Source organism: Rhinoderma darwinii, chromosome 3 (assembly GCF_050947455.1).
Source record: "Rhinoderma darwinii isolate aRhiDar2 chromosome 3, aRhiDar2.hap1, whole genome shotgun sequence".
NCBI classification, from domain to species: Eukaryota; Metazoa; Chordata; class Amphibia; order Anura; family Rhinodermatidae; genus Rhinoderma; species Rhinoderma darwinii.
Window position 1 is genome coordinate 397,870,589 of NC_134689.1, and position 26,218 is coordinate 397,896,806.

Genomic DNA, 26,218 nt, shown 5'->3' on the forward strand with positions numbered 1-26,218 from the left:
CCACTTTTTGGCACTATACAGGGGAGGGCTGTATGGCACTATACAGGGGAGGGCTATGTGGCACTATCTAATAGTGGGGCTGTTTGACACTATCTACAAGGGGGTGTGTGGCAGTATCTACAAAGGGGGGGGGCTGTGTGGCACTATTTACAAGGGGTTTGGCACTATTTACAAGGTGTGCTGTGTGGTACTATACATTGGGGAGGGCTGTGTGGCACTATCTACAAGGGGGATTGCTGTGTGGCACTATTTACAAGGGGGGATTGCTATGTGGCACTATCTACAAGGGGGGCTGTATGGCACTATTTACAAGAGGAGGGCTGTGTGTGGCACTATCTACAAGGGGGGTTGTGTGGCACTATACAAGGGGAGAGGGCTATGTGGCACCATCTACTATGTGCACCAGTTTTGATAAATCTCCCTCAATATGTTATCTGCCTCCCTTTCATTAACATATTGCGTATGTCTGAATAAACGAGTGCAAGTAGCCAAATGCAGAGAGATGATTCTGTTTAGACAAAGGAGATGTGAGAATTTACACACAAATTTTTCCAAACGTATTTAACATGCATCAACTTAAATCTTCAGATACACAGTTATTTTAAATCTTAATATATTTGTTGAGTGTTAAAATGTAATTTCATTTTCAACAAAATTTCAAATCTACATAAAATTTGAGTAAGTTTGCAAATACTTTACTGTTTTCGGACAGATTTTTAAGCGATTTCTTTTTGTTTCCTCCATTCATATACCGTACATAGTTGCTTTTAACTATGACTTTAGATATGAATGAAGAAGAAATCACCATGTCACTCAAAATCAGTGCCATAGAAGAAAAGCAAAGTATTTAAAAGTGTACTCAGAATTTTTGAAAGATTTGAATTTTGGAAATTGGGGATTTCCAATAAAACAATATTCTTCATGTTGCTTTTTACATTCTTGTTAGCACCAGACCAGTTAAAATTCGCCATACACATTAGATTTGAGGGGTATTATTGATTCAGTGGGGGGTGCTGCGGATATAGTTGTTCAGTGAATGCCTGAGGCTGCAATACTTGGATATTCTGATGACAACATGTCCCTTCTAATTTCTGACAGGTGCAGTGTTGTCATGTTGGTGTGGATTCAAATGACCGAATCACAGTAGGTTTCCATGACCATACAGCACCTGCCCGAACAAATAGGAAGATCTAGTATGTTATCATCAGAATCTTTCAGTGGTGCAGCCTCATTACTTGGGCCTGTAACTATCCCCTTAATGACCAGGCCTGAATAGGTCTGAGGGTATGTTCACACGGCTTAATTTCAGCCATTTTTCAGGACGTAAACTCCCCAAAAACCGGATGAAAATACGGAAGCTGAACGCCTCCAAACATCTGCCCATTGATTTCATGAAAAAAAAGCCCCGTAAAACGAAGTGCATTTCACTTCTTGAGCCGTTTTTTGGAGCCGTTTCACATTGGGTCAATAGAAAAAGAGCTCCAAAAAACGGCCGTAAAAAACGCATCAAAAAATGCTTGATGCTTAAAAACGGCTGAAAGTCAGAGGCTGTTTTCCCTTGAACTCAGCTCCGTATTTTACAGACGTTTTTTGTTTAGCGTGTGAGCATACCCTTAAAGGGGTTTAGCCACTAAGCACATATATCAGTTATCCACAGGCGATTGATTGATTAATTGATTGATTGATTGATTGATGATCGCTGGGATCCCCACTGATTACTAGAATGGGGGTCCCGACCTCTTTCTCCTCACTGCACGATCGCATGTGCTCTGTCGCTCCGTACAATGTGCCGTGAAGTGGAAGAGGTCAAGACCCCCATTCTAGTGATAGTGGGGGTCTCAGTGGTGGGGCCCATAGCGATCATAAATCTATCATGTGAATAGGTGATAAATGTAGTCAGAAATTCTATTTAATTACATCTACATGTTTTTGTTTTGCCTCTCTGCATTCCAGCAGTCATAAAGTTTTTATTTTTTCATTGACGTGGCTGTATAAGGCCTTATTTACTGCGGGAGAAAACGGCCCTGTGTGTGGGGTACATATAAATTACGGTGTAATTTTATTTTTTCTGCAAGATGCAAATATAGGAATAAGCAGGTTTTGTTATTTTTTTGTTCATTTTTTATTATGTTCACATTTCACACTAAAATTATTTCTTCAGGTTATTACAGTCATGTGGCTACAGCTAATGCAGGGGAAATGAACTATTACAGAGCAGTCATTGAAATGAATTGCCATCCATGTAAGTCCACCAGAATGGGATCTGCCCTTAAGGAGGCTTCAAACGCAGCGTTTTTAGAAAAAACTAAGTTTTTTTTTAAAGATGCATTTTTGTGCCTAATAAACACCACACATAAAGTGCCCGGGAAGGATGCCTTACAGGGAAAAATAGGGCATAGGGACAACCCATTTAATACTTTCTTTCCATGGATGTATCTCATACGTCCTGGCAGGAAGGCACTTCAGTAGCCAAGGACATATCTGATACGTACTCGGTACTAACAGCTGTTACTCAGGCTAGATCATAGCTAGAGCTTCTTAAACAAGCCATAGATCGCAGCTCTAGCTACAAACCACTCTGAGTTACAGCAGGTTGAAGTGGAAGCCGCATGTATTTGTAGCTTTCATTTTAACTTCTGTGATGGAGAAGGGGCTAGTGGGGGGACACGCAGGCAGTAGGTAACCTCAGGGGGAGTGTTTACATGAGCTATCTCCCCCCTTGCATACTTAAAGCGGTTGTCTGGGCACCGACTACTGATAGAGCATAAGTAAATGATCGGTGGGGGTCCGACACCCAGACCCTGCACCGATCACCTGCTTCAGCTGCCTCCAGGCATCAGATGTCCATGCCAGAAGCAGTTAGCTCTGGTCACAGAATAGTGGCGGAGCTCCAGTACTGCATCTCTGCTCCTATTCAAGTGAATAGGAGCAGAGTTGCAGTTCTATAGTATGGCCACTATGCAGTGTACGGAGCTATATGCTTCCGGCTCCGAACACTGTATACAGTGCATAACATCCGGTGCCCGGAGGCAACGGAAAAGCTGATCATGCGAGGTGTCGGACCCCCACCGGTCATATACTGATGACCTATCCTGTGGCCCTTTAAGGCCCTTTTACAGGTGCCCGGACAAGCCCTTTAAGGCCCTTTTACATGGGTCAATTATCAGCCAAACGAGCGGTGACAGAATCCTCGTTCATGGGCTGATTGCATTCTTTATGCTGCCAGAAATATTATCATTGTCGGCAGCACATATCTCTGTGTAAACCGGAAGATGCGCTGCCGGCATGATGGAAATGTATGTGGACGAGAGATTGTAGTAACGTTCGCTTGTCCCCATGCAATTATGAAAGGAGCAAAAGCGCCGATCAACGAGCTGTCTGGTTTATTGGCGCTCGTTTACACAGCCCATGTCGGGCTGTAAAATAGGTCTTTTGAGTGAAAAGATCATCAGTAGTTCATCGGGTCACTCCTTTGCACCTAATTAGAGCGCTTATTGACGGAAAAGGAAATACCAATAGAATCCCCAATTTAATTTGCATGCAAGAAATTGGTGGGTGCATTCCCGTGGTTTTGGCGTTTTGCACCCGTGAAGTAGACGTGTGTGGTATGTATTAACTCCTCACATCTTACAGTTCTTTGCAGAGTATTTTTTTTTTTGCATAAGAATTAGTTTTAGTCCCAAAGTTGAATTTTCATGCAATTTTTGCTTATAATCACTGTTTGATGCAAAGTTGCATGAAGGTGGTTATGTGTATAAATGATAAAGTTGTGTTTGTATACACATAATACTGTGCGCTCTCCAAAAAATATTGATTTCGGTAGCCTAGTAGCTGTTTACCACGTGCAGAATATATTTTTAACACATTTGTGGATGGCGGCCAAATATTGAATGGCTTCCGTTTTAGCATTTTTGAGAGCACCAGCTCTTGTTGATGTTGACATATGGGGTATATAAGAATTTTACACACCTTGGTCTATAATTTTAACGTCGGTTTTGTGTGTAAACTTCTGCTTGTATGTGCGTTTTAGGCGCAAATGTATGTTATAATGTATTTAAAAAAATAATAATTCCTGTTTGTAACAAAGTTACGCGAAACTGAATATGGCTGCCAACAGCATGTCAAGACGATTGCAAGCTTAGGGCTTTCAGGGTGCACTAACTTTTTAAGGTGTGTAATCCTTGTATTTTATAGGTTGTTACTTTTATTTTATTTTTTTAAATTCAGCTTAGAATCATTCTTTTTAATTCTGGTGATTTTATGAAGAAATGTGTATATAGACATACGTGGCATGTATGGACTCTGCACATATTAAACGTTTATTTTTAGGATGTGTGATGGTGCATCTAATTTTCTAAATGGGTCACATTTTTATCTACAAATATGAATTTGTATACATTTTTTATGAAAAATTGCACTTTGACACAAAATTGCATGACGGTGCCCGTGTGCAAGTGCTGAGTGTCATTTTGACATTGTGCCAGGTGTCTTCTTTCACAAAGGTTTGGGGATTTAGTAAGATTTTGTATTTTTGGTTAAAATATATTGATATGCCACAGTGCTGTCTTAGTCAAAGCAATGGGCTTACCATTTTTTACATTTTCATCTAAATGTTATCCTAAATTTTCATATATATGACAGTAAGGGAGGATTTACACCAGTGTGTGCGTTTTTGTGCGCGCAAAAAACGCAGCGTTTTGCACGCGCAAAAGGTACTTGACAGCTCCGTGTGTTATGATCATATGGTGCGCGGCTGCGTGGTTTTCGCGCAGCCGCCATCATTCTGACACTGTATGTTTGTAAACAGAAAAGCACGTGGTGCTTTTTTGTTTGCAATCATAGTTTGCCTGCTGTTGCGCGAATCACGTGCATCCCACGGAGGTGCCTCCGTGTGGAATGCGTGATTTTCACGCACTTATTGACTTCAATGGGTGCGTGATGCGTGAAAAACGCAGAAATAGAGGACCTGTCGTGAGTTTTACGCAGTGGACTCACGCTGCGCAAAAATCACTGACAGTCTGCACTGCCCCATAGACTAGCATAGGTCTGTGCGACAAGCGTGAAAAGAACGCGCGTTGCACGGACGTATTCCACGTTGGTGTAAATCCGCCCTAATTCAACAACTGCACAGTTGTCTCTATAATTGGGTAGAGTGCTTCATATGCCCTCTGCCCTATCACCAAGGAAGTGGTCTGGGGGAGTCTAGTGTTGCTGAACCCCCTTAACTCTTGGGCCTCTTCACACACGTACGCTTTGCACCTCCACGTCTCTTGCCACAAAATGTCTTATAGTCGAGCAGATAATCTGTCAGATTCCAACGCTCATGAGCGATCAAACACGATAACGGCTTAATGTGATAGGTGTGGCGACTAAACGCTCGTTGATCGTAAAAATGATCGTTTATGCGGACGTAAAAATAATCCTTGGTCGTTCTGACATTGTGGTATGTAAACATGAGTCCTGTGATTCATAGCAGATATGTGACATTATTAAAAAGGCCGATTATCGAAACGAAAACGTGTGTAAATACTTGTCTGGAATCGCTATTCAATCGCCCACAGCAATCGTATCGAAGATCGCTAATATGAATATCTGCGAGTGTAAATGGTCCTTTATAGTCCGACATCTAATTTATATGACCAGCTGAAAGCCAAGGGAAATTGCCCCACAAACCAGTCACACCCCTGGGAAGAACTACAGAAGTCATGGGATGAAATGTCCCCTGAATAACTTCACAAACTGACAACTAGAAAGTCAACATCTGCAATGCAGTAATTGCTGCAAAAGAAGTATTCCTCTATATAATTTTAGTCAATTTAACCTATTAATGACCGCCCACTGTCTTTTGAAGGCAGGCGGTGCAGGTGCTTCGTCTACAGCGACATCTTTTGGCATCGCTGTAGAAGAGGCTGATGAGAGCTCATCCTCTAAGCAGGAGCTGTAACTTACAGCTCCTGATCTTAGAGCAGCCTTCTAAATACAGCTGGGGTCTGAAAACAGTCCGTGACCGCGGCATGATCAAAGGGAACTCCCCACTTTGATCGCGTCATCGGGAACCCGGTGATGTGATCAAAGACCGGGGAATCCCTCTGCAGTCAGCCCTGGGGACCTAGAAAGGACCCCAGGACTGTCTGTTCAGTTTGCCTGCTGTTAGGGCACACTATGTGTTGCCCTAACAGCAGCCTGTGTCATAGTGACACAGTGTAATGTATTAGCATACAGGAGTATGCTAATACATTAAAAGTAACAAATAAAGTTGTAAGTAAAGTTCTCCCTTAATAGAATTAAAAAAAGTAACAAAACAAGATAAAATTAAAAAAAATATCCCCCCCCCCCAAAAAAAAGTCATATTCTGCATAAAATATATTTTATTGCTCCTACATTAAATAAAAACAAAAATCCTACACATAGTAGGTATCTAATCGATCGTGATAACCTGAAGAATTAATCTAACAGGTTATTTAGCGTGAAACTTGAACGGGATAAAAATAAACAAGAAAAATGATGCCGAGAATTGCTTTTTCCTATATGCACGCTGTAAAAATATATATATTTTTTTACCCCCAAACTGCGGAAAGAAAATAATACAACTTCTCCCGCATAAAACAAGGCCTCATACGGCCACGTCAATTAAAAAATAAAAAAGATATGGCCGCTGAAAGCAGAGAGGTAAAAATAGAAAAATTTAGCTGGTCTCGTTAAGGGGTTAAAGAGTACTTCCATCTTTGTACCCCAACCCCCCTTCTACTGTGTGTAGGTTAGCAAGAAGAAGAGGAGGCATATGGAAGAGAAAAACACGTGATTGCAGGATCAGACTACAATGTGTTTGTAGTCTGTAGCCATGGAGACTCATAGGTATGCACGAAACCGTAGAGATTTTTAATCAAGTATAGTAGCAAAATTGCTTTGTTTTTATTTTAGATGCGCTGGAGCAATAACAAATTTCCTGCAAAGGTGGACATATCCCTTACAGCTATCTAGAGAAAAAGAAGTATAAATTATTTTAAAATTTGAAAAAAATGTATTAGATTCAAAACAGTTTCTCACTAATGTAAGTATATTAGAAAAGGTCATCATCTTCCCTGCTGGAATATTCAATAATTCTGCACAACCATTTTTAAAGCAGGTTCGCACCTTGGATATTGGGTGTTGTTTTTGTGCATTTTTAATGAGAATAAGCAGAGGGTCCAGATGTTACTTGTGAATGAATTGGAAAATATGATTTCATTTTAGAGAAGTTCGGTTTTTTATTAAATTGCAGCTTTCTCGAGCTGAGGCATTTTCTGCAGCTTTTTCTCTTTTAATTTCAACTCTAAAACGAAAGTTATAGCAAAAACATATAATATATTGCACGTGAATTTTTTAGACCAATGTTTCTTTTATTGAATGTTGTTGCGAGGTATTTCTTTTGTTCCGAGATGTATTTTTATTGCAGAATTTTGGGGTACAATAAGGGCTAAACATTCAATTCCGCAGCATATCAATTTACGCCGCGGGTTCTTTGCGGAGATGCTGCGCGAGTGGCCCATAGACATCAATGGGGAGCAGAAATTCTGCAACAGATTTGTTCTGTTGTGGTTCTTACAGTGTTTACGTAGCGGAAACGCAGTAAAAAAAACGTTGGAAATCCGCAGGTTTATATATACTTTGCTATAATCAATATTTAACATTAAATTCACAGGAAAAACCGCTGCATTTCTGCAGCAATAATGCACTTTTTCTGCAGATTTCTGTGACGGATTTATCTGCGTTTTTTTTTAGATTCCGCTGCAGATTTTCTGTTACGGAAATTCTGCAGCATTTACAGTAGCAGCAAAGTGGAGGAGATTTTGAAAATTTCATGCCCACACTGCAGAAAAAAAACGCAGAGTAAACATTTATGAATTGAACTGCGGTGCAGAATTTAATTCTGCAGCATGTCAATTTATGTATAGAAGATAGAAATTCGAGGCACTCACCGTCTAAATAAAACGTATTTATTGATAACGATCTTGGTCTATTTGGTGTGGAATGAACTTATGGCCGTTTCGCGCTACACGCGCTTTGTCAAGGCCCTTGCGTCACTTCCTCTTTGCTCCTTATATCTCTTGCTCTACATGAGCTTACATAATGACCTTTATAATAAAGGCAGCAAAAAGGTACACAATGTAAAACAACAAATTGTACAATATAACAGAAATATACTGTGCACATCAAATACAGAAGAAGTTTAAACAATGTTTATATGACGAAGGAACTAAGATCGTTACGGTCATTAAGACCGAGCGGTCCTAGTGCCTCAGTTTTTAAAATAACCTCGCCCTCTTTTCGCAATAAAGTTTGGTGTCTCTCTCCCCCTGAGGGGACTGATTTAGGCCGGATTCACACGAGCGTGTTCAGTACGTGATATACGGTCCGCAGGTCGGCCGCATTTCCCGGACTGAGCACACTACAGGGAGCCGGACTCTTATCGTCATCGTTATCTATGGCGCTAGGAGTCCCTGCCTCGCTGCGGGAAAACTGTCCCGTACTGAAAACATGTTTTCAGTACGGGACAGTAGTTCCACGGAGAGGCAGGGACTCCTAGCGTCCTAGATAACGACGATGCTAGGAGCCCGGCTCCCTGCACTGTGTTCAGTCCGGGAAATGCGGCCGACCTGACCACATCTATAATTGCCTTTCGGCGCTACTGTTGATAACCAACCTCCTGTTTCTGTATTAGATGTGAAACGGCCCTCAACTAATACATCCCTCAGATTTTGACAACTACAAAAAGATACAATTGGACATCTGGTTGCAACCTCCGCTAGCAACGGATCGTTCCGAACCAGGTGCCAATTGTTGCAAATACTAGAACATATAACGTCACTCATAGGACTGAAACCAAAAGATAATACAAATCGCTTACTATCCTTATTTATATTTTTATGTTTTCGTTTTGATTGAAATAGGGATCGTTGACTCTTTTTATTTACTCTTTTAAGGCACTAGGACCGCTCGGTCTTAATGACCGTAATGATCTTAGTTCCTTCTTAATATAAACATTGTATAAACTTCTTCTGTATTTGATGTGCACAGTATATTTCTGTTATATTGTACAATTTCTTGTTTTACAATTTGTACCGTTTTGCTGCCTTTATTATAAAGTTCATTATGTAAGCTCATGTAGAGCAAGAGATATAAGGAGCAAAGAGGAAGTGACGCAAGGGCCTTGACAAAGCGCGTGTAGCGCGAAATGGCCGTAGGTTCATTCCACACCAAATAAACCGAGATCGTTATCAATAAAGAAGTTTTATTGCCACAAACGGTGAGTGCCTCGATTTTCTATCTTCTATACATACTATACAGCGTGCTGTTTCTGTCGATGAGCACCCCGTGGGCAACAATTTGAAATCTGACTCCACAGTTTTATGCCGGAAAGGATCTCTATGCGGGGGCAACATTGTGTCTGAATTAGGGCAGTGCCAGCCTTCTTTCCTTCCCTTCCCTTCCCTTTGAGCATGTAAATTTATGCTGCGTTTTTGTTGATATTTTGTTGCGTGTTTTCCCCATTGAATTCAATGGGGATGCAAATCCCGCAACAGAAAGCCAAGTGTGCAACATTTGTGGCATATTCGCAGCAATTACGTCGCAAAATCCGCAACAAAAATAAATCATACTTATCCTTCTTCCTGCAGTCCGGCCTCCTTGGATGATGTTTCATCCCATGTGACCGCTGCAGCCAATCATAGGCTGCAGCGACACATGGCCTGCAACGTCATCTTAGGAGGCCGGACTACGCGCGGGGAGGGGTAAGTATCGACGGGTTTCGTGATTTTCAAGCACTGCTTTTTGCAGCGGAAATTCACAATGTGGTGCGATTTCTTTTTTTTTTGGATGGAAGGTGCTGCATGTTCCAGGTCGGATACGCTGCGTGATTTTTATGCTCCGTGGGAACTCGGCCTTAGGGTAAGCTCACACGTGGAATACTTGCATTGCATTTACGCTGCATAAAAATATTCTGCGGAAACAACAATGTATCCCTATGGGAAACATATTCTGCACTGCAGACAGAACTCTCTACTTCTTGCGTTGCGGAATATTTTTTCCCATAAGCATACATTGTAACGTTTTCCACAGCATAGGTTTACAAGTACGCTACGTGTGAACGCACCCTCAGGGCATGTTCAGACGTGGCAGAATTCCACTGCAGACAGGCCGTAGTGGAAATCCGCAGCAGCCTTTTTTTCCTTTGGTTTCTATAGCTTCTTAGGTAACTTAGTTTAGACGTTGCGGAAAATAACAGTGCGTAATTTAGGTTGTGGTGCAGAATTTACACTCCGCAGCATGCAGTTTGTTGCGGAGAAGCAGCGTATTTTCGCTTCGGATTTCAGCCTTTGCAAAGCAAAGGCTGAAAACTGCTGCAATTCTGCTATAAAATCCGCCACGTCTGAATTAACTGTTCGTTATGCAAATTTGGCAGATTCGTTGCAGAATTGCCATGAATTTGCAGCAAAATTTGCAATGAAAAATTTCTGCCACGTCTGAACGTGGCCTTAATGTGTAGAGGGAGGAATGTGTTCAATCAGTGGCTGAAAGGTGGGGGGGTGGGGTGAATATCATACATATCATTGGACTACTGCAAATTACCGACTAAGTAACAGACTTAGGCCTTATTTACACGAACTGCCGATTTTCACGTCCGAGGTGCATCCGTGCTCGGCGCTGCGGGACGCGATGTCACGCATCCACCATAGTTGAGAGTCTATGGAGTGATGCGTGATGCGCGAAAAGAACGGACATGTCCTATTTTCGCACGGACCCTTCACACGGTCCCTTGAAACATCGGCTGTGTGAACGGCCACATTGAATTACATAGGTCCGTGGGACGACCGCTGTTTCAACGGCCGTCCCACGGACGTTTAACACGTTCGTGTAAATAAGGCCTAAATCAATGTCTGTCCCTACATTATTTAGCCCTCAGACAGGGCAGCTTAAAAGGCGTATTTATTTTTTTATCTGTTTAGCCGAATGCAAAAAATTATCAATTGTACCATCGTTTTTTTTTTTTTTACTAATGTCGTGAACTGTAAACTATAAATAATATGTTATCTTTGTTTTATAGGTTGTTATGATTAGGGTGATACCAAATACATACAAGTTTTTGACTTTGATTTAACACCTTGGCACCATCGCTGGCACTATGTACTTAGTGACAAGTGCCGTAAAGGTATGCCTGCACTGTTCACAGCAGGTGTAAGCTCCATATTATAGCTGATACTCTGCCGCAATGGCCTATCCTGGCTTTTTAACCCCTGTCAAAATGGTTAGACAGAGGGAGGGGCCCCTGGGTGCCGATGGTTTTCCATGGCAGAAGGGTGCCTAAAGAAGGTCTGCCATCTGTATATGCCTTCTTTGACATAGGCATAATACACTGCGCTACATAAGTAGTGCAGTATATTATTAAAGCAATTACATGTCCAAGTCCCATAGTGGAACTAAAAAAAGTAAAAAAAAATGTTTCATAAAATGTTTAGAAAAAAAAATCCAAACTAAAAAAATAACAAAAAACTTTTTCCCCCTTACAAAATGCATTATTAAGGAAAAAAGTACAAATATTAAAAAAAAACGACACATGAAAACTACAGCCCTCATGACGCTCTGTATAACCTCATGGATATAAAAAAAAACACGTTATAAATTTGGTATCACCGTTATTGTATCGATCCCCAAATAAAGCTATTATCTCATTAATACCACACGTGAACGCAGTTTAGAAAAAACCCCAAAAACAATGGTGGAATTGCCGTTTTTTTCCCATTTTATAAAAAAAACAACTTGTGTTTTCCAAAAACAAGCCCTTGCACAGCTTTGTTGTTGTAAAAATAAAAAAAGTTGGTCTCTCGGAATGCAGTGATGAAAAAACCCAAAAATCACTGCATCCGCAAGTCCCAAAATAGCTGCGTACTTAAGGGGGTTAATAATTTATTTATTTTTTTGAAATAATAGCGCTTTTTCTTTTTACTTTTTTTTTTTACTTTACTTTATGTAACTTTACCAATTATAATTTTTTCCTATTATTATGCAAAGAAATCTCAGTATATAGACTGCTCTGTGCATACAAAATGCCTAAGGTCTGTCACTAAAAAACTTGGGGAACCTGGGGAACGCCTTGACAAAGGGAGCATGCAGGTGATTGCGTGGGTACAACTGCTGTACTTCTATGTTAACAGTGTTGTAAATATACGCGATGGAAGTTCAGTTCCAGCTGCCAGCCATGTACATATACGACACAGAGAGGAGAGGGATTAAAGGGGTTATGTGTGGACCAAAAATTATTAGCAGTGTAGTCTCTGCAGTATGTGAGTGCACTCGCTAATATACATTCCGGTCCCTCGTCGCGCTGATTCTGAGATTTTCATAGATTTTTATAGCGCTCCCGGAGGACCGGATGTCTAGTTGCACAGTCTTCTCTGATGATGTTACGACTCTTCGTCATGTGACTGATCCTGATATCCTCGCTGCACTACTGCTCCTGCTTGTACATGGAGTACAGCGGGGCCGGTCACATGACGAGGAGTCGTAACATCATCAGAGAACGCTGTGCAACTAGACTTCCGGTCCCCCAGCATCGCTATGAAAATCTCAGAATCAGCGCGACAGGGAACCAAAATGTATATTAGCGAGTGTCCTCACATACTGCAGGGACTACACTGCTAATCATTTTTGGTCCTGACATAACCCCTTTAACGCCTCTGCTAGCCTGTGTGCAAACAAGACCTTAGGGTCCATGTACACAACATTTGCACAGATCCCTTACAGTTGCTGCCGTATGGTGAGGCGCTGCAATGCTCCTAGCGGAGAACCTCCGTAATACTGCGAGTGATAGAGCACGGCAAGATTTGTTTTACTTGTAGATTCTGAAATTTGATAAAGAGAATATTAGAGGCACACAGAGGTATGCATGATCTATTATGGAGCCCTACAACACAAATCCAAAATACAGCCATGTGAATGAGGCCTCAGAGTGGTATCTATAGTGAAAAGCATGCCCTCAAATCCGCAGCGGAAAAGTCTTCCACGTGTGAATGGGATTTTAAACAAATCTGCCAGTCGTGGCCTAAAGGCCTATTTACATGGGCTAATTATGGGGTAAACGAGCATTCACAGACCGCTCGTTCATCGACTGATTGTATCGCTTACGCAGCTGAAAATATTATCGTTGTCGGCAGCACATCTGCTGTCAGCACGTGCTGCCGGCATGATAGAAATGTATGAGGACGAGCGATCGTAGGCCTGGCTGCATGCAATTTAGGCCTTGTTCACATCTGCGTCGGAGGCTCCATTAGAGGCCTCCGTCGCAGATCCAGCAGGGTTTACCGGAGTATACCAGAGACGATAGCGCAGTGTCCGGTAAAATCATGGACACCCCGACGGAACCTATTACAGTCAATGACTTCAGTCGGCAACCAGAGGCTTCAGTTGTACAACGGAACCATCGACCCCGTTACTCCCTTGTTCTGCTCCTCTGACGGAGCAGAACAATGGAACACACCAACGCAGGTGTGAACCCAGCCTTAGATGTTATGTTCTACCGGTAAAAACTGTATGATTCTCTCTGCTAGGACAGGGACGTCACCGAAAAAGAAAGCATTATACCATGTTTACTATTTGTATGTAATGCAAGACGATCGCTTCAGTCCCCACGTGTGACTAGCACTTCCACCTATTGTCTCAGTCCTGCGTCTACTTCAAGGATTATGCTACGCCTTTATTTCACTCTTATGTAGTATTTGTTACTTTTTATACTACAGTAAAATTTTTTAAATCCGACACGAACAGAATCTTATAGGTGCCAGTTTTTGGATCAGAAGGGTACACAAAAGAAAGGAGATGCATTAGCCTTTTCCTTATCCTTACTTTCTTTTGGATCCACGTCTGGCTTTGAATAAAAAAACGGAGCCAAAAACTGCATCAAAACTGTGTGTGTGATCCCGGCCTAAGGCTGAATTCACACACCGCGATTTTAGAAAAACCGCCATGTTTTTAGTGGCGGTTTTTCCTGGCCAGATCTTAGCTTGAAGTTGATGGGAAGATATAAACATGGCTTTAGTTTTAAGATAAGTTATGATTTTTTTTATTTTAACTTGCGTTTATTTGGGTCAGTGGCATTTCACCAAAATTGCAGCAAGCCTGGATTTCGTGGTTTTTTTGCATCATTTAGTGGCGTTTTTGTCCCATAAACCTCCATAGGTTTTTCTTATATCTTTAGTAAAACGCAAGAGCCAATGTGTGTTACGTTTTTTTATGGCGTTTTCATTTGCGTTGCTTCTGAAATACAACCTAAAGTAAATGCATGTACTAAAACGCACTATTTTGAAAAAAAATGCCACAAAAAACGTGGCGTTTCTTTTAGACAGAAAAATGGCACACACAAAGTGTGTGTGTGTGTGTGTGTGTGTGCGTGCGTGCGTGCGTGCGTGTGTGTGTGTGTGTGTGTGTGAAGGAGAGCTAAGGCTTGGATAAGACACACAATTTTCGTGCAGTTTTTGGCTCAGTCTGATAAGGCAAAGCCAGGAGTGGATCTGAAAGGAAATTACGGTATAAAGAAAAGACTGATGCGTCTCCTTCCTTTTGTGTCCAACCCAGTGTTTGGCTAAAAAAACGGCATGAAAAACTGCATCAAAACTGCGTGTGTGATCCTGGCCTAAAATAATTTTACTGTATTTATTTTCTTTTTAGCTTTATTATATAGCTCTGTGTACCATGTTGCTGTTATGTAAATAAACATAAAAAACAAGCCCAGTATACAGATATAACATGGAGAAACGTACGTGTGTCAGCCACTGGCAGCATCCGCACTGTCGGACTGTGATGGTTGTGTACAGGGTTAGTGTCGGTCTGAAGGGTGTGTGAAGTGGTTAATTCTCTGCACACATCTAACTTCCTTTCTCGCAGTTCTCCTTTCCACTAAGAATAGATTTTGGGAGGTTGACACATGCTGCAATCTTTCTGATATTCTGATTTCAATTACTGTACATCCAGTACACCAACACGTAAACCATGTAGAGTATAAACATATGACGAGTAGGTATAAAGATCTTATCACACACCAGAATGATAAAATAATAAAAAAAAGAATAGATAGACCAAATACAGATAATGGAAATTAGATAATTCTGGAATGCAGAAAGTTATAGATTAAATACATATTAGATCATTACTAAAAGATAGAAATATAGGTAATTATACCAAAGGGTAAAATAGATGAGAGATATTTATGGAAAATAGATAGATAGATAGATAGATAGATAGATAGATAGACAGATAAAAAAGATCATAAAAATAAAGATTCATAGGTGATTAAAATGTAGATAGAAGCAAAATAGATAAAGAGATACATATGAGATAGATATTATATACCAATTTGATAGATAGATAGATAGATAGATAGATAGAACATTTTAAGGGGAGAGAAAGCTACAGACACGTGGGTGAACCCACAGACTTACCCGTGTCACGACACACACACTACAGGCAAAAAATTACATGATCCTCCTTTCTCTCACGGGTTGGAGTTAGAATTCATCTCCAATTAATCGGGTGGGTGGGGTGTCTTCTACAGCAAGTTTATGGGGGTCTAGCTACATTTTTGTTCATGATCTCTGTAAGTGTACAATCCACTTTGCAACTGGAAAGGTGGAGTTAGTCTACAGTAAGGGGAGGGAAGGTTAGGGAAGACCAGTACATGGGGAGGGGGGGGGGGTGTTTCCTTCTCTCCTTGGTCAGAGGAAGTCTGGGTCTATAGATAAGAGACAGGGGTCCGGTCTGTCCAGACTGATAAGAACAATCCCTTAAATCCCTCCCTCCATTCCATAACAACTGGGAATTTTCATACATTTGTCTTATTATTTGTATTTTGCTTTATTTGCAAAGATAATTATTGCTATTTACAGAGATTTCTCTTATTACATTGAGTTCTGCACCATCCAAGCACATAAATCTGTTTTATTCATATTCCACACCAGCGAAACACTTCTGAAAATGAGCTAAGAGCTTACTATCTAAAGGCGTCCAAGCACAAGATGATGTTACAGCAGACCTGTGCATTGGGAAGTATTGTCGTATGTTAAAGGGGTTGTCCTCTTTGGACAAGCCCTACTTGTTAGAAAGGTCCGTTGATCATTAAATTATACCCCTGCTGGGACCCCCAGCGATCAGCTGTAATCTGGTGGGAAACCTGGCAGTAAGTGTTCAATTTCCCTGCAGTGCCTCCACAGGGCAAATAAGGCATTACACAATGCCCATTCATATCAATGGGCTGTCTGTGTAATGCAGAACAGGGCAGGTCCTCCAGGAAAAGAGACTCCTATCGCTAGACTGTACTGTGATCCAAACTGCAAAATGGTACTGGTTTATTCATATTTACATAAAAAGTAGTGCTACTATTCTGGTTTAGGGGAATTCCTGGGTTAAAGTAAGGACAAACATCACACAAAGATAGGACTGCATTTACAAAGCATACAAGGAAAACGAATACACTTATACAAGCCACACAAAAGCATAATAAGACCAAAAATATGCAGGTTATGCTGCGTTCACACTCCGTTGCAAATTCCAGAAAAATAGCCCTGCATGCTGCACTCTTTTTTCTCATAAAATCATGGACATCATGATGGAAACCCAATTAAACCCATTAAAGTCAACGGGGTCCGCCACAGCATTCAATTCAGTTTTTCTGCTTCTATGACGAACAGAAAAACTGAACTCATAGCGCAGATATGAAAAAAGCCTTAGACACAACATTTCTAACTGCACCAGGGAAGTTGCTAGACTCTTAAAAGATCATGGGCACAAGCCCCGAGACATAAATTTATCCCTCCTGAAAAATAAATACCCTTTTACATACATATCGGAGATAGCATATCTATAAGACTAAGGCTCCTATAGCCACACCGCTGGATAGAATTGGGTGCATTGTCTCAGCAGACAGTATCACACGTGATGGGCTTAGATACATGGCCCCAGCAGACTGTATCACACATGATAGACTTAGATACAGGGCCCCAGCAGTAAGTATCCTTGTACTAACATATAACTATATATGTACGTATATACGTAACTATAGTGGTCGCAGCGGTCGCAATTGCGTCCCGGCTCCGAAGCCAGGGGGCCCGCGGCCCCCCGCACTACATCACTGAATTGTTACTATAGTAACATAGTAATAACCTACACGGGCCCCTGTTACTGTAGTAATTGACAGTACTTACCTTCCTTGTTCCGGAGCGCATCGGAGGTCCTGACGTCACAGCACTGCGCAGCGCATGACGTCACAACGCTATGCGCTGCGCACAAGATCCCGACCCTGGATGGAGTCAGAACCTCCACTGCAGCCGAAGAGGAGGGGAGGGTTAATACCACTGTCTGCTGGAGCTGATAGGTCGGGGTTCGACTCCCGACCTGCAGAGTCAGCAGAGGGTACCAGAGATGTAGCCGATACAGGAAGAGGGATTCTAGGATGTTGACCGTACACAATGTGGAATGGTGTGGAAGTGGTGGACTCACTTGTGTGATTGTTGTATGAGAACTCGGCCCACGGAAGGAGCTGTACCCAGTCATCATGCTGCGTGGAGATGAAGTAGCGGAGATAATTCTCCATGATCTGGTTAATCCTCTCTACTTGACCATTGGACTGGGGGTGATAAGCTGAGGAAAAGTCCATTTTCAAATCCAGGAGTCTACAGAGGTCTCTCCAGAATTTTGAGGTGAACTGAACCCCCCGATTACACACGATGTGAAGGGGCAAGCCATGCAAACGGAAGATGTGCTGGATAAAGAGATTTGCCAGTCGAGGAACAGAAGGAGGGCCGGTCAGCGGGATAAAATGTACCATCTTCGAGAACCGGTCCACCACCACCAAGACAGTGTTGCATCCTGCTGAGGGAGGAAGGTCTGTGACAAAGCCCATCGCAATGTGCTGCCAGGGGGCATTGGGTACAGGCAGAGGTTGTAGCAGGCCAGCAGGCTTGGAGTGAGCAACCTTGTTAGAAGCACACTGTTCAGGAAGAGGCATAGTCCACAACATCTTTGGGTAGTGTGGGCCACCAGAAATGACGAGTAATCAGGTCTCGGGTCTTACGAACACCAGCGTGCCCAGCCAGTTTAGAGCTGTGTCCCCAGCGGAGAATTCTTCTGTCTGCCAACCGAACAAAAGTCCTCCCTGGAGGAATGTCTCTAACTTGCAAAGGATTGGCAGGACGGGTCTATGCAACTTTGAAGGGACTCCACCGTATCATCCGTCTAAAATTACCTGGATAGGGCATCGGCCCTCACATTTTTGTCAGCGGAACGGTAGTGGAGCACAAATTGGAAACGGGTGAAGAACAGTGACCACCTGGTTTGACAGGGGTTTAGTCGTTGAGCCGACTGGACACAGATGAGGTTCCTGTGGTCAGTGTATATCAGGATGGGGAATCTGCGCCCTCTAGCAGATGTCTCCACTCCTCCAGAGCCAATTTGATGGCCAGTAGCTCCCGATCCCCAATAGAGTAGTTGCGCTCTGCAGAGGAAAAAAGTCGAGTAATAGCCACATACTACTGCCTTTCCTTTGGAGCTCCTCTGGAACAGAAGTGCACCTGCGCCAACAGAAGAAGCATCCACCTCCAATGAGAATTGCCGAGACACGTCAGGATGATGAAGGATCGAGGTTTAAGTGAAGGTTTTTTTGGGGTTAATAAATGCAGATTCTGCCTCTGGAGTCCACACCTTGGCGTTCACACCCTTCTTGGTAAGGGTAGAGATGGGAGCCGTCAATGATGAGAAGTTTGGGATAAACTGCCGGTAGAAGTTGGTGAATCCCAGGAAACGCTGTATGGACCGCAGGCCCTGAGGACGTGACCATTCCAGGATAGACGCTACCTTCTCAGGGTCCATCTTGAGGCCTTGATCCGAAACGATGTAGCCCCGGAAGTGCAGAGAATTTTTTTCAAAGACGCACTTCCCCAGCTTGGCATACAGACGATTCTCCGTTAATCGCTGTAGAACTTGACGAACATGCCTCCGATGAGTCGTCTTATCTGGAGAGAAAATCAAAATGTCATAGAGATAAACCACAACACATACATAGAAGATATCATTGACGAATTCCGGGAGCGTTACATAGACCGAAAGGCATCACCAGGTATTCGTATTTCCTGTCTCGAGTGTTGAATGCCATCTTCCACTCGTCACCTTGACGGATTCGGATCAAATTGTAAGCCCTACGCAAGTCAAGATTCAAAAAAATCCTGGCTCCTCGTATATGGTCGAACAGTTTGGATATTAGTGGCAATGGGTATTTGTTCTTGACCATGATCTGGTTGAGACCATGGTAGTCAGTGCAAGGTCTTTCTTTTTAACGAAGAAGAACCCGGCCCCGGCCGGGGAAGAAGATTTCTTATGAAACCCCTCTCCAGATTCTCCTTGATATAGGGCGACATGGATTGAGTCTCTGGTAAGGAGAGAGAATATACCCATTCACGAGGAAGAGAAGCATTTGGAACCAGTTCAATCGCACAGTCGTAAAACTTGTGTGGAGGAAGCATCTCAGCCTCCTTTTTGCTAAAGACGTCTGCAATTTGAAAAAAATTAGTAAGCAATCCCGCTAATGACTGAGGCAGAGAAGGCTGGATGGGATGGATATGTAACAGGCAGCGGTGGGAGCATTTGGGGCCCCATTGGAGAACCTCTCCGGAACTCCAATCCAGGACAGGAGCATGCAGCCGGAGCCCAGGCAGGCCCAGTAGAACCGGATTGATGGCAAGCCTAGAAAGGTAATCAGTTCAGTATGAATGACTCCAACTTGGAGCCTCAGTGGCTTGGTTTCAGACACGATTGGATCGGGCAGAGAAAGGCCATTCACCGTGGCAACAACCAAAGATGTCTCCAAAGAAACGGTGGGCAACTTAAGATGATCCACTAGGATGAAGTTTTCCACGGATCCTGAGTCCAGATAGGCAGAAACCCGGTGTGTATTCTCGCCGGACACTATGGTCACAAGAAAGGTCAGTTTAGAAGAGAATTTTTAATTTAGTGCCATTCCGCCTAGGGTTGTCTCTCCAACCAATCCTAGGCACTGGGGTCTCTTTGGCTTCTGGGGACACAAATGCACAACATGGCCTCCGAGGCTGCAATACAGACAGAGTCCTGAAGTGCATCTGCGTTGTTTCTCTTGGGTAGACAATTTGGCCTGGTCCTCCTGCATAGGCTCCTCTGGTAGTATGAATGAAGAGGACAGTAGGGATTGCTGGAAAGTAAAAGCCAGCCTAGCAAATCCCCTCTCCCGGTGAATCTCTTGGGAATGCTCCCGGATCCTAATGTCAACCCGGGTGGCTAGTAGAATGAGATCATCCAGGGTAGGTGGTAGATCGCGAGTGGCAAGCTCTTCTTTACCGCAGAAGACAGTCCCTGCCAGAATGTAGCCACCAAGGCCTCGTTGTTCCAGGTTAGTTCTGCAGCCAGAGTACAGAACGGAACGGCATACTCGCCCATGGAGGTGTCTCCCTGGTGTAGGATCAACAGGGATGCAGCAGCGGAAGAAACTCTCCCAGGTTCTTCAAATATAGAATGGAAGGTCCGTAAAATTTACTGCAAGTCACGGGTCTCTGGTCCCTGATGTTCCCAAAGAGATTCACCCATGCCAGGGCTTTGCCAGTAAGGAGAGAGATTATGAAGGCGATCCTTGCGTCAGAGGAGAAGGCCTTTGCGCGTAGTCTGAAGTGGATCTGGCACTAGTTCAGAAATCCTGTGTAGGACCTCGTGTCTCCGTCATAGCAAGGAGGTAGTAGCAGGGAGCATCGGGGATCGGCACTAGTGCTCACAGGAGGTGTAGCAGGAGGAACAGCAGGAATAGGTGCTGTGATGACTGTGGCTTCCAGCCGATGTGCAATGGCGTTCATCGCCAGGAGGAGTTGGTCTTGTCGTGACTGAAGGTCTTGCATGTCTGCCTGCATGGCTTGTGTCATCGTCAAGGTCTTGGGTTGACCAGCGGGTTCCATGCCATGCGCGTACTGTCACGATCTTTGGGTATGTGGACCCACTAGGCCGCATCGCCGTAGCGGGGAGGCAACTGGCCAAACAACAGAGCACCCAATCAATACAAAGTCCAGTGCAAGGGTACCTGAATAGTCCAGACAGTGGCAGAGGCTTTAGCACGGATGGAGCAGGTTGCTCCAGATATGGTGGACGACAGCAGGTGCAGCAGGTTGCGCCAGATGGCAGTAGGTACAGCAGGGCACAACTCTAACACTAGACAGTCTCAGAAACAAAGAACGGCACAGGATACAGGTAGCAAGGCACGGGAACACTGGGAACAGGATAACACTGAGGGACCATTTGCAAAGACTAACATGGGAATTACTAACAACGCTCAGGCAGGGAATGAAGGGGCAGGGCCCCTTAAATAGTCCAGAGTGATTGGGGCTAATTTTTTTTTAAAAATCATGTGCGTGCACTGGCCCTTTAAGGCCGGGCATAAGCATGCCCGCACACCCTACGGGACAGTGCGGAGCGGAAGTGAGTGCTGGCGTCTCCTATGAAGGAGATGCCGGCCAGCACTCACAGATCCATGGCCGTGGTCGCCGAGGGGTGAGTAGGAACTGCGGTCCGCGGCCATGGACGCTACAGTTATATTTTTATATATAGAAGCTGTATTATAGTAGTTATATTCTCGTACATAGGGGGCAGTATTATAGTAGTTATATTCTTGTACCTAGGGGGCAGTGTTATAGTAGTTATATTCGTGTACATAGGATTCAGTATTATAGCAGTTATATTCTTGTACATAAGGGAATTATTATAGTAGTTATATTCTTGTACATAGGAGGTGGTATTATAGTAGTTGCATTCTTGTATATAGGGGGCAGTATTATAGTAGTTATATTCTTGTATGTAGGGGGCAGTATTATAGTCATTATATTCTTGTATATAGGAGGCAGTATTATAGTAGTTGCATTCTTGTATGTAAGGGGCAGTATTATAGTAGCTATATTCTTGTATATAGGATGCAGTATTGTAGTAGTTATATTCTTGTATGTAGGGGGCAGTATTATAGTAGTTATATTCTTGTATATAGGAGCCAGTTTTATTGTAGTTATATTTTTGTATTTAGGAGCAGTATTATAATAGTTATATTCTTGTACATAGGGGGCAATGTTCTAGTAGTTATATTCCTGTACACAGGGGGCAGTATTAAAGTAGTTATATACTTATACATTAGAGGCAGTATTATAATAGTTATATTCTTGTACATAGGGGGCAGTATTATAGTAGTTATATTCTTGTACATAGGAGACTGTATTATAGTAGTTATATTCTTGTACATAGGGGGCAGTATCATAGTAATTATATTCTTATACATAGGGATAGTATAGTAGTTATATCCTTGTACATAGGGGGCAGTATTATAGTAGTTATATTCTTGTACATAGGGGACAGTATTATAGTAGTTATATACTTGTACATAGGAGCAGTATTATAGTAGTTATATTCTTGTATATAGGGGCAGCATTATAGTAGTTATATCCTCGTACATTGGGAGCAGTATTATAGTAGTTATATTCTTTTACATAGGGCAGTATTATAGTAGTTATATTCTTATACATAGGAGGCAGTATTATATTAGTTATAGTCTTGTATATAGGGGGCAGTATTATAGTAGTTATATTTTTGTACATAGGGGGCAGTATTATAGTAGTTATATACTTATACATAGGGATAGTATAGTAGTTATATTCTTGTATATAGGGAGCAGTATTATAGTAGTTATATTCTTGTATATGGGGGCAGTATTATAGTAGTTATATTCTTGTATATAGGGGCAGTATTATAGTAGTTACATTCTTGTATATGGGGGCAGTATTATAGTAGTTATATTCTTGTACATAGGGAGCAGTATTATAGTAGTTATATTCTTGTATATAGGAGCAGTATTATAGTAGTTATATTCTTGTACATAGGGGCAGTATTATAGTAGTTATATTCTTTTACATAGGGGCAATATTATAGTAGTTATTGTAATGACGGGGGTAAGGAAACAGACAAGTGAGCCCTAATCTACCCGCCACTCAGTCCCTGCCTACTTGCAACGACCCTGCCCTAGGCGACGGGGTACAACTGGGCGACAGTCCCTACGCTCAATAAGTGCACGACAGACAAACAGAGAAGGGTACACAGAAGCAAGGGAAAAGGGGCAGTTGCCCACGGCAACACAGAGAGCAACAAGAGTGGTGAACGAGCCGAGTCAAACCAGGAGTGTACGAGGTACCAAACGCAGAGCAGGAGAGTAGTGAACAAGTCGAGTCAAACCAGGAATGTACGAGGTACCAAACGCAGAGCAGGAGAGTAGTCAGTAAGCCAGGGTCAATATGAAGCAGGGTCAAATAGATCAAGAAGCTGCAGCAGGGCCAGGAAATCACACGAGAAGAATCACAAGCAAGGAGGAACAGGAAAGGCAGGTATAAATAGACAGAGGGCGGGAGCTAGATCCGTCTGGCCAGGCTGTAATAGGCTCTCCCACTCCTAAGCCTGCCATCCTGAGTGGTGGAAGATGGAGTCAGTCTCACAGATATAGAAGCAGGTGCAGACTGATTACCTATGGGCGTAGATACAGAAGCTGTGCCTGGCAGATCCTTAACAGTTATATTCTTGTATATAGGGGAAGTATTATAGTAGTTATATTCTTGTATATAGGGGCAGTATTATAGTAGTTATATTCTTGTATATAGGGGCAGTATTATAGTAGTTATATTCTTGTATATAGGAGCAGTATTATAGTAGTTATATTCTTGTACATAGGGGGCAGTATTAAAGTAGTTATATACTTATACATTAGAGGCAGTATTATAGTAGTTATATTCTTGTACATAGGAGGCAGTATTATAGTAGTTATATTCTTGTACATAGGGGGCAGTATCATAGTAATTATATTCTTATACATAGGGATAGTATAGTAGTTATATTCTTGTACATAGGGGACAGTATTATAGTAGTTATATACTTGTACATAGGAGCAGTATTATAGTAGTTATATTCTTGTATATAGGGGCAGCAGTTTAGTAGTTATATCCTCGTACATTGGGTGAAGTATTATAGTAGTTATATTCTTTTACATAGGGGCAGTATTATAGTAGTTATATTCTTATACATAGGAGGCAGTATTATAGTAGTTATAGTCTTGTATATAGGGGGCAGTATTATAGTAGTTATATTTTTGTACATAGGGGGCAGTATTATAGTAGTTATATACTTGTACATAGGAGCAGTATTATAGTAGTTATATTCTTGTACATAGAGGGCAGTTTTATAGTAGTTATGTTCTTGTTCATAGGGGGCAGTATTATAGTAGTTATATTCTTATACATAGGGATAGTATAGTAGTTATATTCTTGTATATAGGGAGCAGTATTATAGTAGTTATATTCTTGTATATGGGGGCAGTATTATAGTAGTTATATTATTGTATATAGGGGCAGTATTATAGTAGTTATATTCTTGTATATGGGGCAGTATTATAGTAGTTATATTCTTTTACATAGGGAGCAGTATTATAGTAGTTATATTCTTTTACATAGGGCCAGTATTATAGTAGTTATATTCTTTTACATAGGGGCAGTATTATAGTAGTTATATTCTTGTATATAGGAGCAGTATTATAGTAGTTATATTCTTGTACATAGGGGCAGTATTATAGTAGTTATATTCTTTTACATAGGGGCAGTATTATAGTAGTTATATTCTTTTACATAGGGGCAGTATTATAGTAGTTATATTCTTGTATATAGGGGCAGTATTATAGTAGTTATATTCTTGTATATAGTGGCAGTATTATAGTAGTTATATTCTTGTATATAGGAGCAGTATTATAGTAGTTATATTCTTGTACATAGGGGCAGTATTATAGTAGTTATATTCTTTTACATAGGGGCAGTATTATAGTAGTTATATTGTTGTATATAGGGGCAGTATTATAGTAGTTATAGTCTTGAATATAGGAGGCAGTATTATAGTAGTTATATTCTTGTATATAGGGAGGCAGCATTATAGTAGTTATATTCTTGTATATAGGGGGCAGTATTATAGTAGTTAAATTCTTGTATATAGGGGGCAGTATTATAGTAGTTATATTCTTGTATATAGGGGCAGTATTATAGTAGTTATATTCTTGTATATAGGAGCAGTATTATAGTAGTTATATTCTTGTACATAGGGGCAGTATTATAGTAGTTATATTCTTTTACATAGGGGCAGTATTATAGTAGTTATATTCTTGTATATAGGAGGCAGTATTATAGTAGTTATATTCTTGTATATAGGGAGGCAGCATTATAGTAGTTATATTCTTGTATATAGGGGGCAGTATTATAGTAGTTAAATTCTTGTATATAGGGGGCAGTATTATAGTAGTTATATTCTTGTACATAGGAGCAGTATTATAGTAGTCATATTCTTGTATATAGGAGCAGTATTATGGTAGTTATATTCTTTTACATAGGGGCAGTATTATGGTAGTTATATTCTTGTATATAGGAGCAGTATTATAGTAGTTATATTCTTGTACATAGGGGCAGTATTATAGTAGTTATATTCTTTTACATAGGGGCAGTATTATAGTAGTTATATTCTTGTATATAGGAGCAGTATTATAGTAGTTATATTCTTTTACATAGGGAGCAGTATAGTAGTTCTAGTCTTGTACATAGGGAGCAGTATTATAGTAGTTATATTCTTGTATATAGGGGGCAGTATTATAGTAGTTATATTCTTTTACATAGGGGCAGTATTATAGTAGTTATATTCTTGTATATAGGAGCAGTATTATAGTAGTTATATTCTTGTACATAGGGGCAGTATTATAGTAGTTATATTCTTTTACATAGGGGCAGTATTATAGTAGTTATATTCTTGTATATAGGAGCAGTATTATAGTAGTTATATTCTTTTACATAGGGAGCAGTATAGTAGTTCTAGTCTTGTACATAGGGAGCAGTATTATAGTAGTTATATTCTTGTATATAGGGGGCAGTATTATAGTAGTTATATTCTTTTACATAGGGGCAGTATTATAGTAGTTATATTTAGATATGATGAAATTGTTTCACCATTAGGTTAATGTTTTGCGTCTATTAGGATGAATTGGACAAATCAACCAGCTTGGATTGAGAATCACGTTTGGCCAATTTAAGGGTATAATCATTTCACCCATTGTAGTTTATGAACTTACAAA

General features: G+C 41.5%; 2 protein-coding genes across 5 annotated transcripts in view; one reads left to right on the top strand and one right to left on the bottom strand.

The window, feature by feature from the left end:
• The window catches only part of ACP5 (acid phosphatase 5, tartrate resistant), a 189,442-nt gene that overhangs the window by 61,141 nt on the left and 102,083 nt on the right, over positions 1–26,218 (top strand). Inside the window, exon 1 of one of the 4 annotated variants that reach the window (XM_075859044.1) lies at positions 6,950–7,051. The exons of 2 other annotated variants lie outside the window; for them this stretch is intronic. Coding sequence is in view for 1 of the 2 variants with exons in the window: in XM_075859039.1 (XP_075715154.1) it covers positions 11,162–11,188 (27 nt within the window). In the remaining variant the exon portion in view is untranslated. Of the gene's footprint in view, positions 1–6,949; positions 7,052–11,104; positions 11,189–26,218 lie in introns of those variants that run through there. One more of the 4 variants, XM_075859039.1, reaches the window with a different exon arrangement.
• Positions 1–26,218, bottom strand: part of LYL1 (LYL1 basic helix-loop-helix family member) — a 94,523-nt gene that overhangs the window by 9,165 nt on the left and 59,140 nt on the right. The gene's annotated exons all lie outside the window — the stretch shown is intronic.